Raw genomic sequence first — 15587 nt, 5'->3', positions numbered from 1 at the left:
AAAGGAATGAACTGCTGCAGCATGCCAAGAGTGTGACTTAATTTCAAAACCACTGTGTTGCTCCAATGAAGCCAGGCACAAAAGAGCCCATATTGTATGACTGAATCTATATGAAGTTCTAGAGCAAATGAAACTAATCAACCGTGGAAAAAAATTAGAATAGAGGTGCCCTTGAGGGATGAGTGCTGCTTTGTGTTACCCAGGAAGGGATATAAAGGAACTTTCTAGGGGTTATGTATGTCTATAAGTTATATATCTATATTCTAAATTTTCTGTATATTTTATTTTGATAGAGGTTTAGGTTACACCTAAGATTTATGCATTTTATTGTATGTCAATTTTACCTAAAAAAGAAGCCAAATAAATAATTATTCAACCCAATTTAATGATATCAATGTTGAGTGTTTAGGGCTGAAGTGTATTGATGCTTGCAACTTGTTTTTTTTTTTTTTTTTTAAATAAAGATTTTATTTATTATTTATTTGACAGACAGAGAGAGAGAGAGACAGATCACAAATAGGCAGAGAGGCAGGCAGAGGGGGAGGAGGAAGCAGGCTCCCCGCTGAGCGGAGAGCCTGATGCAGGGCTCCATCCAAGGACCCTGAGATCATGACCTGAGCTGAAGGCAGAGGCTTAACCCAATGAGCCGCCCAGGCACCCTGCAACTTGTTTTTAAATGTATAAAAAATCTGGACAATATGAATAGAGGGAAATAAATAGTAGTTATGTTCTAAAGCTAATAGAGTAAAATATTAATTGTAGAATATAGGTCATTGGCATATGGGTGTTCACTGCATATTTTTTTCAACTCTCATATTTTTAAAAATATTTTACAATAAATGTAAAAAATAGAAAATAACAGAAACAATTTTAAAAAATTATATTCCTACAATTAAGAATTAACATATATTAAAATCTTGTTATATTTGTGTTCCACATTTTTTTAAGGAAAAAATGTCACATAACTTTTCCATTTTCATTACCCCTATCAAATCCCATTTTCCTCCTGCCCCACTCCCAGCCAGGATAACCTGCATTTTATCGTAAGTTTGGGGCTTATTCTTTCAATACACTTGTATTTTTAGATTGATTTATGCACGTATATGTAAAGCTCATGTCAAACATACTCATTGCAGGGGCACTTGGCTGGGTTCAGTCTGTAGAGTGGGCAAACTCTTAATCTTGGGGTTGTTAAGTTCAAGCCCCACATTGGGTGTGGAGATTGCTTAAAAATAAAATCTTAAAAAAAAGGATACTCATTTAACTTCATTTATAATAATGTAAAATTGGAAAAACCTAAGTATCAGTCAGTAAAGAATGAATAAATTATGGATTTTCATATAATGGACTAGATCTTGGAAACATAATGTTAATTAATTAACTATGAGCTTATAAATGATACTTTTTGTTCTTTTTTTTAAAGATTTTATCTATTAATTTGACAGACAGAGATCACAAGTAGGCAGAGAGAGGCAGGCAGAGAGCGAGAGAGGGAGGGAAGCAGGCTCCCCACTGAGCAGAGAGCCCGATGTGGGGCTCAATGTGGGGCTTGATCCCAGGACCCTGGGAGCCTGACCTGAGCCAAAGGCAGAGGCTTTAACCCACTGAGCCACTCAGGCGCCCCAACTTTTTGTTCTTTATGGATACACATATATTAGCAAAATGATAAAAACATGGGACAGGAAGCATATACACAAACTTGGTAGGTTATATCTGGGAAGGTAGGGAGGAGAATGGTATTATGGCCTTTTGCACCATATATATTAAGGAAAATTTGAAACAAAAAGAACTTTAGTCAAACTCTCTTCCTTCTCCAGCTTTATTGGATAGTTTAAAATTACATTTCTATTTTCTAGGACTTCAGTTGCTTTTTTCCATCTGACTTTTTAAAACTGAAACACAGTTGTCTAAGTGATATAGTATACAAAAATAACAGCTTGATTTCCATGAAGATGCATTTCTCTGCAAATCCTGAATAACTCCAACTTATGCTAACTCTGAGCATAAATGTTTACTCTGGGTTTTAGATATAGTCTTTGAAAAGTGTGTTCTAAACCTTTGCCATCACCTTATGTATATCCAGCCTAATACTGTGATGAAGTTGTTCCTGTTTAAGCCTTTATCCCAATTTTTCTCACACAGCCATTAACACACACATTTGTCTTTTTATTTTGTTTACTCCCACTCAACTGTATATTCTATGTAGGGCCTGATACAGATGTTACTTGATATTATCTAATAACTACCGAGGTCAGATAATCCAGGGCCATTGTTATGCTAAAGTTAAAGTTATTTATGAAAACTCATAGATACTCCATAATTGGTTTACCTTCCTACATGGGAACATATCCAAGAAACCAAAACAGGCTTACTGGTCTGACTCAACTCTTCCCATTCAATCCCTATTCACCAGTGAGTGGGGGGGAGAGGGGTTCTTTAACAAAGAATTATACATAACACCTCTAGCAAACTAAACAAACTTTTTTGTTTGTTTGTTTTGTTTTTGGTAGTTAAATGCAGAAGTTGGTTTTTTCCCCATCCTTTCTCTTTTTTTACATGGCAAGTAAAACTCACTGTCCTGGGAGTAGACTCTGCCAACCTTTGGCCAGTGAAGAGGATTCAGAGAAAATAGTGTGACCTTCAATCAGAAAAAGGAGAAGCAACAAAGGAAAATAATTAAGCTGTGGCTATAGTCATGCATTCCCGTGCAAGGTCTCCTCACTTGCCACAGTGGTCAAGGTCAACTTCACTTGTTCTCCTGCAGTTGATGGCTATGTAACCAGTCTCACCACACCTATCGCACTCACTTTGGGGCAGTCTTTTTGAATGTGTCCAAACTGTCCACAAGAATAGCGCTTCTGCTCATCCTTATGGTCACGGTCATGAGCCAGATGGCCTGGTCTGCTACAGCTGTAGCAGAATTGCTCTCTCTCTCAGGATCCTGGCAGTCCTTGTTTATGTGGCCACGTCTACTGCTATTATAGCCAGGTGTCCTCATGAAGACCACAATCATCTGCAAGATAACCAGACTCACCACAGTGATAACAGGTGTCTGGAAGAGATAAGGAACCAAACTGGAAACCTCTACGAAGGTTTCCACCTCTGCCATGGCTTCTTATTCCAAGACCACAGCCTCCACCTGTAGGGCATTCCTGGGCCTCATAGTCAGATCGTCCACACTGGAAACACTCATTACTGCTCATGGCTGCAGTTAAATCTTCAGTATCTGAGCAGGGATGCAGTGGTGGACACTCAGACACAGGACCAGGAAGGCCTGCCATTGATTTTTTGAAACCACTTTTCTGGTGATAAAGTATAATAGCTAATATTTATTTAGCAGTTAGTATTTTTTAAGTGTATCATATCTTGCTCATTTAATCCTTACCATCACTTTACAGAGTATACGTTCGTAATCCATTATTTACAATTCTGAAACTGGAAAGGGTCTAAAAACCATATTTTAAAAAAATTCATTTGGCAGCAAACCTGATCTGAACTGGCTTGCAACTATTTACAGTCTTTGCTTTATTCCTCTTAGTATGGCTGACTATTCATACCTTTTGCTGTGGAGCTATAAATGTATTTGATTATAGGATGCTGCCCTAGAAGCTGTTGGGGTATGATGTAATACAAGGTATATGAGCTGGATTACTAAATCCAATCAAAACCTAAAATTGAAATCAAAATCTAAAAGAATTATTGGGGCGCCTGGGTGGCTCAGTGGGTTAAAGCCTCTGCCTTCGGCTTGGGTCATGATCCCAGGGTCCTGGGATCGAGCCCCACGTTGGGCTCTCTGCTCTGCAGAGAGCCTGCTTCCCTTCCTCTCTCTCTGCCTGCCTCTCTGCCTACTTGTGATCTCTCTCTGTCGAATAAATAAATAAAATCTTTAAAAAAAAAAGAATTATTAATTCAGAAAACCACCTGGTAGGCATTTCAAATACGCATTGTGGACCAACTGATGATCGTAACCATTTTACAGATGAGACACAGAAGTTAAGTCACTCACTCAAGATCATATAGTTAACCAAAAGAAAAATCAATGTAGTTAATAGTATTTTTGCATGCTTATTGTGACAGTCACTTGGTTAAATGCCTTTTTTTTTTTTTAAGATTTTATTTATTTATTTGACAGACAGAGATTACAGGCAGGTAGAGGCAGGCAGAGAGAGAGGAGGAAGCAGGCTCCCCGCTGAGCAGAGAGCCCGATGCGGGGCTCGATCCCAGGACGCTGAGATCATGACCGAAGGCAGCGGCCCAACCCACTGAGCCACCCAGGCGCCCCTTGGTTAAATGCCTTTAATTCATTATCTCATTTAATACTCACTACCACAATAGGAGGTCCTATTATTTTATTTTTTAAGATTTTATTTATTTATTTGACAGAGAGAGAGAGAAAGAGAGAGAATCACAAGCAGGCAGAGAGAGAGAGGGGAAGCAGGCTCCCCACCAAGCAGAGAGCCTGATTCGGTACTCCATCCCAGGACCTTGAGATCATGACCCAAGCCAAAGGCAGAGGCTTAACCCACAGAGCCACCCAGGTGCTCCAGGAGGTGCTATTATTATTCCCATTTCACAGATGAAGGAACTGAAGCTTAGAAGGGTAAAACTCCCTTAACAGCTGTGTTAAATGTGGTGAGAAAGGATTTAAAAACAAGATGGACTGACATCAATATATTTGATTATTACATTACCCTTGCAAACCTATGATACTAGCCATTTCCTGTCTTCTAAATATTATTTTGAACTATATATCTACTTACCTCTGAATATTAAAGAGAAAGATTTCTGATCAGATTATTTTATTCACATGTTAAAGCTCTCCTATGACTTCCTACTGCATCTAAGTAAAATCCAAATTCCTTACAATGGCCTCTATCTTCTAGTTCATCTCTCCACACAGCAGAGTTCCCTTAGGCTTTTACACTTCCTCTACCTGGAATTCTCCCCAGATCTTCACACAGCTGGCTCCCCACTGTTTTTCAGGCCTGAGGTTAAATGCCTCCTTGGTTTTTCCCTAATTACCCAGTCTAGAGTCTCTAATCATCCTATTTATCCCATCATTCTGCTTTACATGAAATATAAACATGACATTTTCTTGTTTACCTGTTTACTCTTTTTCCTTCCATTAGGATGTAAGTTCAACCAAATGAGTACCCTTAAGTTCCAATCTCTAGTAGAGTTCGGCAAATGGTAGGTATTAATTTTGGTTGAATAAATGAATGTAGTACACAATCAGTTAAGTAGTACCTGCTTTTTTGTTTCATTGGTGGGAAATATATTGAGAAGGTGGGTGTGAGATGACTGTGAAATGTGAAGATACTTGAACATCAGCTTAATTGGATTTTGTCTAACAGTACAAACAGTGCCTAGTGAAGTGTTAGACACAGAGCGGGTGCCATATATATTTACTGAATGAATGAACAACAGTAAGTATTACTAACTTGGATCGTGGGCAAATTAAACTTTCTGAGCTTAGTTTCCTTACCTCTAAATTAAAGATTAATAGGGTGCTTGGATTGCTCTGTTAGTAGGGCATGTGGCTCTTGATCTTGGGGTTGTGAGTTTGAGCCCCATGGTGGGTGTAGAGATTACTTAAATATAAAAATCTCAAAAAAAAAAAAATAAATTGAAGGTTAAAACTTACTTTACCGGTCGGCCTAGAAATTATAGGAGATAAATCATGCCAAATGCTTACCATATAGCAGGAACTTGTTTGTTTCTTTTCCCTTACATTTATAAACTATTTTATGGTTTACAAAGCTCTTGTAAGCTTTCCTAGATACATGACATCATTTTATTCCCATAACCTTCTATAGTACTTCTCACTAGCTTCATTTTATAGATGAAAAGCAGACTCAGGTGTTGAGACATAGATTCTTCAGGTAATGAGAAGCCAGTGGGCAAATTTTATACGCAGAGTGACATGATAAAAGCAGTGGTTTTGTGTGTGTGTTTTAAAGATTTTATTTATTTGTTTGTTAGAGAGCACAAGCAGGGAGAGCGGCAGACAGGGAGAGGAGCAGGCTCTCAGCTAAACAGAAGCCCGAGGTGGGGCTCATTCCCAGGACGCTGGGGTCATGAACCCAGCAGAAGGCAGCCGCTTAATCAGGCACCCCCAAAGCAGGTTTTTCTTTTTCCTTTTTTTTTTTTGAATACGGATCTGTTAGCGGCCTCAAGATGGACTTGACTTTAAAAGCTAGAGAAACAATACCTTAGCTACTATCATAAAAATCAAGTTTAAGATGGTAAGGACTTGCACTAAGTGACAGAAGAATGTTTAAAAGACTAATGAGTTAAACAACTCAATAGCCAGATAAGCCACCAAAAAAAAAAAAAAAAAAAAAAAGTCGGGGTGGGCTGGGAATTTTTACACGGGACTGAGAAAATCATCGTTTTTTATCTATAACGTAGACAGCTGAGAAAACAAACTGGGTTTGGCAAAATCGCTGGCAGAAGACCTTCCCTACGATAGCAATGCAGAACTTCTGGCGAATATGGCTAACATTGGAGCCGTGTCCTAAGTGCCCCAGCAGATCTTCCCTGCTTTCACCCCTCCCACTGGCATCGCCCCCCTCGAATAGAGCACCTAAGGTCTTCGGGATCGTGTTTTCTCTAGCAGTCTGGTTGGATAAGGACCAGGGCAGTAAGGAATTAGATACCAAGTTTTTCGAATTTCTAGAGTCTTGGCTAAATCGCCTTTCTTTTCTTCTCTGGGAAATAAGGGTACCCTTATTTGTCCTTCCTGTCTCGTTAACGACAGATAGCCACAAACTTTTTCTTTCGGGTGCACGCAGCCTAACAGAAACTACCCTCACGCCTTCCCCTCACTCGCACAGAGGAGGCCGTGGCGAGGAGCTGACGTCACTTCCGGCGCGCTGACGCTCAGTCCAGCGTGCCGACGCCTGCGTCAGCAAAGAGCGGGGCTGGGGGCCCCCGGTTTGAAGTCGTGCGGGTCGGAGGACTGCCGCCTCCGCCGCCGCCTCAGACCCTTGCTCCCCGGCCGCGGCGGGGACGAATTCGGGCAGGCGGCGGGGCAGATGTTCAAGGGCTCACGGCGGGACTCCCCGCGCCGCACCTGCCCTCTCCTCTGACCGGGGCCTGGGCCTTCGTCGCTCTGCTCTCTGGAAACTAGCGCCTCAGCGGTGCGGCGCGTAGCTCGCGGCGAGATCCGAACCGCCGGCGCCCGGCCATGGCGGTCTCCAGGTGGGTCTCGTTCATTAAGAGAAGACAGGAAGGTAGCCCAGGCGAGGCATGGTCTCCTCTCGGTGCCCTCACTCCCAGAAAGGAGCGGTTCCCATTGTCACTGGGCTTGGGCGCCTTCTTCCACAGACTTCGGAGTTCGTTTCTCGGTCTCTGAGGGTTTGGGCTTCAGAAACGTCTTTTTCTTGTGCTCTGTGCCACGTTAGAACTAGTTTTTCTCTTTCCTCACCATGCTTCGCTTCTCTGGTTTCTCTTCCCCCTTTCAGTTCTAGAGCCTGTTACCTCTCATAGTGCTTCTAAGGCTGATCCCTAACCTCCATTTCATGGGAAAACTTGGTAGTAACTGTCGAGGTCTGGGAGATTTGAATTACTATTATCCAAGTGAACTTCTAATTATATTAGAAATTATTTATGGCTTTAAGGATATGTTCTTTCCTGAGGACTTCTTTCTTAGAGTAGAATTCTTTTGTTTAGCAGTAAACATTCAGTCGTCAGCATTGTAATTTTTGGCAAGTTATTGTATTAGCAACGTCTTTCCTAACTAAGGCGTGAAAGAGATCATAAATCTTGTTATTTTAAAATGTTGCCGATCAAGAGAAACGTCTGGGAAAACTGTAGAAAAGCCAATAAGACGTATAGCTATGGGAGGAAAGTCCTTTCCTCCAATATGACCAGAATCGTGGGAAAACTTTTTGTTTTGATTGATTTTGTAAATGTCAGTAGGGGATGGTCCTTCTGATGTTACCAGTCAGGAATCACCAAGTTCGCTAGAGTTGATGAGGTTAAGTTTTCATGAGAACTGGGTTTTTCTGTCAAATAGACTAAAGGAAGCAATGACAGTTAAGAAAATAAATAGTTTTCATTCATTTTTCACAATAAGTTGAAATTCATTCTCTTGACACAGTAGGTGCTCTAGCAAGCTGTTTTGCAAGCCAAAAGGATAGCCCATTCCTCACAGACTCACTAGATAACTGATGAAATAGCATGTTCCGGGAGAAGTCCATGGGAGTTGGTTTAAGGGGGTTGCTAGATACCTGTAGGAGAGAGCATCTAATTTTTATTTCATACATTAATTGAATCCAGTCATTGTGAGGAAAGTCTTATTTTGTGATATATAAAATTACCTTGAGAGAATAAAGTGGTGGTTTAACTTTTTGTAAATACTGAAAAGTGTATCTTCTCTAATTTGTTACCTTCTATATAAATATATATAGGTTATAAATACATTGATACAGCAACTTAATATGAGATTTGTTTATTAGGATACAGTGTTTAAGAGAATGAGTAGCTCCTGGGACTCCACTTGGTGGAGCATGTGGCTCTTGATCTAGGGGTGGCAGTTCAAGCCCCATGTTGGGTGGAGAGTTTACTTAATAAAAATATTAAAAATCAAGATTAGCTCTTGAAATTCCTCTTAGAGCAGACTGTTTTCACAGTATTGGATATAGCTTTATAGAGACAAAATGAAAGTATTTAAAGAGAAACTAATCTGCTTGGCCTTTGCTAATCTATTTACAGAAGTTTAAGGCATGTAAATTTCTCAATGAATTTGTGGGTTTTGAAAGCTACTGCCTTTTGTTCTTGACACTGGATTTCAAAGGGTAGTGCTCTTTTTTATGTAGATTTTTTTGCCAAAATTCTGTTAAATCCTAAAAAAAACAAAACAAAATGTGTCATGGTTTTAGGTAAAAGCTACTCCTGTGTATAATTTAGTAATATCAGGGTCCAAGAAAGACACTTTTGAGACACCTGTGTTTTGGGGGATACGGTCAGTTCTTGCCTTTTTTTCTTTTTCTTTCTTTCTTTCTTTCTTTTTTTTTTTTTTAAAGATTTACTTAGTTATTTGACAGAGACACAACCCAAGAGAGGGAACACAAGCAGGGAGAGTGGGAGAGGAAGAAGCAGGCTTCCCGCTGAGTAGGCAGCTTGATGTAGGGGTCAATCCCAAGACCCAGAGATCATGACCTGAGCTAAAGGCAGCTGCTTAACGACTGAGCCACCCACACGCCCTAGCTCTTTTTTTAAAATTTTTTATTAGAAGATTCACTTCGAACAGCAAACTTTAATTTCAAGCTGCTCTTTTCCATACACTCAGCATGTTTCTTTACTAACTGAATTTCCTTTCTTATTGGTGTATGCTTGTAGAATACAGACTTATTTGAATATTTTATGCAGAATAGGTAGAAGATAGCTCAAGAGATAAAAATTACATTTGCCAGAATCAAATCTAAAATATTTTATTGCACTGTAATATTTTTAGGACCTTGTAAATATTTCCAACAGAAGGGAAATGGTTAGTTAGTACCATCATTCCCTCAATTGCCAGGTTCAGGAATCTGGGAATAATAAATAATTTTTCCCTCTCTCCTCTTCCCGCCAATCCAGCCAGTTACCAAACCCAATCCTGTTAGTCTATTTTTCTAATCTTTCTCTGGCCACTTGTCTTTCTTTCCATACCAGTTACTGCAATCTTGCTCCATGCCACCATCATCTCTGATCCAAGACACCTGCAACAGCAGCCACTTGTTCTTCCTGCCTCCCATGGCCATCTCTAATTTTTTCTTCACTTCAGCCATATTTTGCTAATATGCAAATGTTAATGTCTTTTTTTTTTTTTTGCTTAAAACCTCTAGATGTTTTCTTTTGCCTTGGCATATAGTCCAAATTCTGTAACAGACTTATCTTACTAGGTTCTTTGTGATCTGGTTTCTGCTTCACCTTGTGTCAGGTTCTCTCCATCTTTCTCCCTTTCATTTTGAATCTGTTCTCACCTTCCATTCTTTACGTCTGGAACATTCCTTTTTTGCCCTCCCACCACTCACCCCAAGTCTGGGTAACCTTAGTTTTGGAGTATAAGTTTATATGTCACTTTGGGAAGCTTTCTCTGGTTTTACCTCATCTGAGTTACTTGCACCAATATGTACTTCTCTCAGTCATTATATATTTCATAATTGCATAATTGTTCTCCCTGCTTGGATTTAGGTACACTCTGGAGAGAAGGGAGTATGTCTGATCTTTCTCTTCCCAGGAGAGTGCTTGGGTCCTAGTAGGTGCTCTACACTCCTTTTTAAGCGAATGAGTGATTTTGTTTCTTGTTTTAGTAGCTGTCATAATTTTACCATAGTTTATGAATGTAGTAGAATATTCCCAGGGTTTTTTCTGTGAGTCCTTAATAGTTCAGCTATAGTTTTTCCTTAGGAAGACAAACTTTCGCTATACCTTTGAATATTAGCCAGGATTATAATTTTAAAAAACAAAATTTTATCAGAACTATTTTTAAAAAGTCTATAGCATATTGAATTCTGTGATAGTGTGGCCTTTTATAATCCAAATTAGATATAATACAACTTTGCACTCTGTGTGTTCAAATTTTTTAGACCCTGCTTATAGTTTTTATAACGGTCTAGTTTTATCATACTTTGAATTGTAAGAATGTGGCAAAATTATCAAATACACGGTCAACTCTTGATTTTTGGGAGAGTTAAATCTTGCAAACAAATAAACTTTGAAACTCTTTAAAATTGCAAATATAGTTATAGCATTTGAAGTTCTGAAAAATGCAGTGAAGTACGACTGAAAAATGTATGACGCCCTTAGACCCTTAATAAGAGACAAATATACAAATGTAGGAGTAGAGAACAATGTTGCCCTTGAGATATGAATGTTGGAAGGTCAGCTTAGTTCATTTACTAGCTACTTACTCCCACAAAACCAACTTCAGCAAAAAGACAAATTATATATACTAACGGTTTTCAGTGTTGCTTGCAAATAATTGAAATAGTAATTGTAAATATCTTTTAAAATTTATTTTTTTACAATTGTTAGCGAACATATAGCATCGTTAGCTTTTTCTTTTCTTTTTTAAGATTTTATTTGTCAAAGATTAAGAGAGAAAGCACAAGCAGGGGGAATGGCAGAGAAAGGGAGAAGCAGGTTCCCACTGACCAGAGAGCCTGAGGTGAGGCTTGATCCTAGGACCCTGGGATCATGACCTGAACTGAAGGCAGATGCTTAATCAACTGAGCCACCCAGGTGCCCCACTGTTAAATCTTTGAATAATGCTGTCTTGATTTGTGAGCCTTTCTACAGTTGGGGTTGGGCCATCAACAGTAAACACAGCCTTAGAGGAACTGTTAAGATATGTTTATTACAGACAATGGTGAATTTGTGACAGTGTTGAGTACCATGACTTACTACACATTTGTTTGTGTGTGTGTGTTTAAGATTGTTTTTCATACCTTTACCAGATTATGCCATAACTGGTTGAGGTGACTTTTGTATATTGATTAGCTAATAGGAACATAGTTTTCCTTTGATCATACAAATTTAAAAATATTCTTCTTCAGTGATCTAAGCTATAGAGGCCATGTCTAAAATGTCTAGACAGTAGTTATGATTTGACTGCATTATTAGAAACTTTCTCAGGTCTGTGACATTTTTGCATTTGAAAATAATGCAATGTTCACAAAGGTTTCTGGAAAAAAGGGAGCACACCCTCTTATGGAAGAAACAAATTGCTACATTTGATCAGAACTTTGCTCAGTTTTGTTAATTCTCTCTGTATTGCTGATACTATAGAGAAACATTGTTTCAATAGCCCTGTTCTACCAAACACAAGGAAGTTTCTTGAGGGGGAGGTTCCAGTGGATCCTTCCTGCTGATGGAGAAAGGATAAAATGATCTTGCTGATCTTTAGAACAGCTCAGGTTTCTTGTGTTTGTTAGGCCTCTTCCTCCGTTATTGCTAATTTCAATCAATTATAGGATTGATAGAACTGTTACAAATATTAATATGTCAAATATTTCATAATTAAAAGCCAGGAAAGGTAGAAGAGGTATGTGGAAGCTTTTACATTTCAGTCTGTATGGCAAATGCTTCCCTATTTCTTTGCTTTATTCCTCAGGGTACTTACATAAAGCATTTTGTTGTTTGGTTTTTAAATTATGCTAAAATACACATAACATAAAATTCACCATTTTAACCATTTTAAAGTGCACAGTTTTGTATGAACTTTTAAAATAACACATATTTCTTTTGAAGAACCTAGATTTTATCTTTAAAGTCATGCAAAAGGCTGTAGCTTGATGGGTGGATCAAGAGTAGAGGTTAGAGGGCGCCTGGGTGGCTCAGTGGGTTAAGCCGCTGCCTTCCGCTCAGGTCATGGTCTCGGGGTCCTGGGATCGAGTCCCGCATCGGGCTCTCTGCTCGGCAGGGAGCCTGTTTCCTCCTCTCTCTCTCTCTGCCTGCCTCTCTGCCTACTTGTGATCTCCCTCTGTCAAATAAATAAATAAAATCTTTAAAAAAAAAAAAAAAAAGAGTAGAGGTTAGAAAAAAAATGTCCTAAAGGAAATAACTGTTCAGTTGTACTATTTCAGCATTGATTTAATGACTAGTTATAGAATGCTTTCTATGTTCTAGGTACTAGAGATACAGCAGAGAACAAAGACAGAGTCCCCATTAAAAAAAAAAATTAAAGATTTTATTTGTTTCAGAGAGTGTGAGTGCAAGCGTGATGGGGGGAGGGAGAAGCAGACTTCCTGCTGACCAGGGAGCCCAGTGCTGGGATTGATACCAAGGTCCTGGGATCATGACCTCAGCTGTAGGCAGACACTTAACCGACTGAGCCACCCAGGTGCCCCTAGAGTCCCTGTTTTAAGGAATTAATGTTCTAGTGTGGAAGTAAGGGAATACAGTTTATTCTGGCATGCACCTGGCTTTGCACCTGGCTTTCATGTGGTTTCACATCTTCATACTGATTCTCAGTGTACTGTGTGGTGTCTTACTGTTCCTTGTTGAAAGAATATAACATTAGCATAGTTTCAAATTACCCACAATGTAAATTAGAAGGTATACATTTAAAAACATCAGTTTAGAGAATTTCTTTGAAGTTGTTTATTTTGACCATAACTTTCTTACTTAATGATAATATGTGAAACTTACTACAGTGTTTATATTAGATATTTACTCTCTTTTCTTATTCCCTAAGTCACACAGAAAAGTAAAAATATTCAAATAGTTTCTGTTTTAAATTTTACTGTACTTTTGTTAAATGTAAAAAAAAAAAGCATTACAAAATGGACAAACTTGACTGATAATTCTTAGTTAAGGTTACATAGCTTTCCTTGTGAAGTGTTCTAGTTGACCTTATACTGTTTTTCGAAGAGATTAAGTTTAAATTTATTCTAAGAATACGGAGGTCGGAAGTAGATCGAAGAAGTTATATTTGTACTTTTTTTTTTTTTTAAAGATTTTATTTATTTATTTGACAGACAGAGATCACAAGCAGGCAGACAGGCAGGCAGAGAGAGGGAGAGGAGGAAACAGGCTCCCTGCTGAGCAGAGAGCCCGATGCGGGACTCGATCCCAGGACCCTGAGATCATGACCTGAGCCGAAGGCAGCGGCTTAACCCACTGAGCCACCCAGGTACCCCTATATTTGTACTTTTTAAAAAAAAGTATCTTTTTTTAAAGTGTTTTTTTTTTTTTTTTTTTTTTTTTAAATCTCTGCTCCCCAATGTGGGCTTAAACTCATGATGCTGAGATCATGAGTTGCTTGTTCTAGTGACTGAGCCAGCCAGGCACCCCTATACTTTTTTTTTTTTTTTTTTTTTAATTTTCAAATGGCTTAGGAATGGAAATTCAGCATGTACTTGTTTATTAATGATGAAGTAGTAACCTAGGACATAGTTCAAAATGCCTATGATTTATTTTTGTATCTTTTTATATGTTTAGTTCATGAATTATCATAATGCAAATAGCTGAAGAGAAGAGGGGTTAGATTGCAGCTGCCAGCATAATCTCTGCAAACTTTCATGTTCTCTTTCCTTTTTCTAGTCAGTCTTTAGAGCAATTGCCTGAAGTCATAGTTTGGTAAACAAAATATGAATCATCTTGTATAATTCTCTCTGAATTAAAATCCAGATTGAAAATGGGCCAGATTTCTTATCAGTAAATTCACAACCAGTAGATATTGTCAAATATAATTGCCTTCTATTCTATTTAAATTATTCTTCCAGTCTTTGGTACCTTTCATACAGCTTGACATCTATTCCCTCTTTCTCCTCCATCTATCTATCCTTCAAAGAATGAAGAATGGCATTTTTTTCCTACTAGCTGTTCTGCAAGAGAAGTTTTAGCCAAAAAGAAGTATTGTGGTAAGTACTGTGTTTCCACAGTTAGCCCTTCTTTTAACTTCCTTTCTCTTCTGACCACCTAGCTTCTGTCACATTCTCCTTCACCAAGGGCCCTACCTGCCCTCCAACATAATTCTGACCTTGTCTCATGCCCTTGCCCTTCCCCCCACCAGTTGCCATACCAGCCTCTTCCTGGTATTGTGTCCTGGCCGTGATGCTTGCCTCATAGCTGGCTGCCTTGGGGTAACAGGACAGATTGCCCTCTTGTCAGATCCTGGTCTGCTCATCCCTTTGTTCTTCCTTTTGTGTGGTGTTTATTCTGCTATTCTGGATAGAGGATGAGAGATCTTCAAAAAACCAAAGACGTATTCTTATATCCCCATTCCTCTATTCAAGGAGGCAAGTTTGGTTACCACCAACGTGGAAGATGTGAGGATAAATAGGCCTGGATTGGGTGAGAGAGTGGACTAATCTGTTATCCCAAGAAAGTTGGCTGCTGGAGGAGCATAGGTTACATGACACGGCATTGGAATAAAAGGCTTTGCATAAAGGAGAGACGAGGAACTGCGTGGTTATGAGACAGGATCAGCATTAGGTTAGAGAGGAGTCAAAAGGCCAGGAGTGTGGCTCTAATGAAGCTGGGTAGCAGGAGACTAAAGGAAAGTTTAGGAAGGGTGGAGATTTTTGAAGGAATACAGTGCCTACTTCATGGTCTCTTTCTCATCTTGCTTTTTGGAGCAGGTATAACTGCCTTGATGTTCTGAATGCTGGAATACTGCTGGGCTGATTTTATCACTTACTGAAACATTACCTTAGCATCAGTTCTGTTTGTTTTTTGTTTTTCTTTTTTTAAAAGATTTATTTATGAGAGAGAGAGAGAGCTCATGTGAGCAGGGGTGGGTACAGAGTGGGAGAGAGAATCACAAGTAGACTCCCTGCTGAGTGTGCAGCCCAGGGCTGAGCCTGATCTCATGATCCTGGAATCATGACCTGAGCTGGATGCCTAACTGACTGAACCACCCAGGTACCCCAGTCTGTTATTTTTACAACTTGTATTTATATAATATAGCTATTACAAATTAAGGATGTTTCTCAAAGGAAGCAAAAAATATTCTAATATAGCTCACTTTTTTTAGCATACACTTTGTTTACTTAAAAATGATGTATAAACGTGGCCCTAAGAAACTTGCACTTTAATACTAACTAAAGAATTGTTTTAATACTGAGCAAAGAATCTTTGGAGGAAGTGAAGCC

General features: G+C 39.0%; 2 protein-coding genes and 1 pseudogene across 3 annotated transcripts in view; 1 reads left to right on the top strand and 2 right to left on the bottom strand.

Moving 5' to 3' along the window:
• The window catches only part of FGFBP3 (fibroblast growth factor binding protein 3), a 132556-nt gene that overhangs the window by 6317 nt on the left and 110652 nt on the right, over positions 1 to 15587 (bottom strand). The gene's annotated exons all lie outside the window — the stretch shown is intronic.
• Positions 1906 to 3215, bottom strand: LOC131828658 (CCHC-type zinc finger nucleic acid binding protein-like; annotated as a pseudogene).
• Positions 6883 to 15587, top strand: part of BTAF1 (B-TFIID TATA-box binding protein associated factor 1) — a 98999-nt gene continuing 90294 nt past the window's right edge. The window contains exon 1 of the mRNA XM_059169465.1: positions 6883 to 7203. Within this exon, the coding sequence (XP_059025448.1) occupies positions 7190 to 7203 (14 nt within the window). The 5' untranslated portion in view covers positions 6883 to 7189. The remainder of the gene's footprint in view (positions 7204 to 15587) is intronic.

Source organism: Mustela lutreola, chromosome 4 (assembly GCF_030435805.1).
Source record: "Mustela lutreola isolate mMusLut2 chromosome 4, mMusLut2.pri, whole genome shotgun sequence".
Taxonomy (NCBI): Eukaryota; Metazoa; Chordata; class Mammalia; order Carnivora; family Mustelidae; genus Mustela; species Mustela lutreola.
This window is presented reverse-complemented; position numbering and strand designations above follow the sequence as displayed.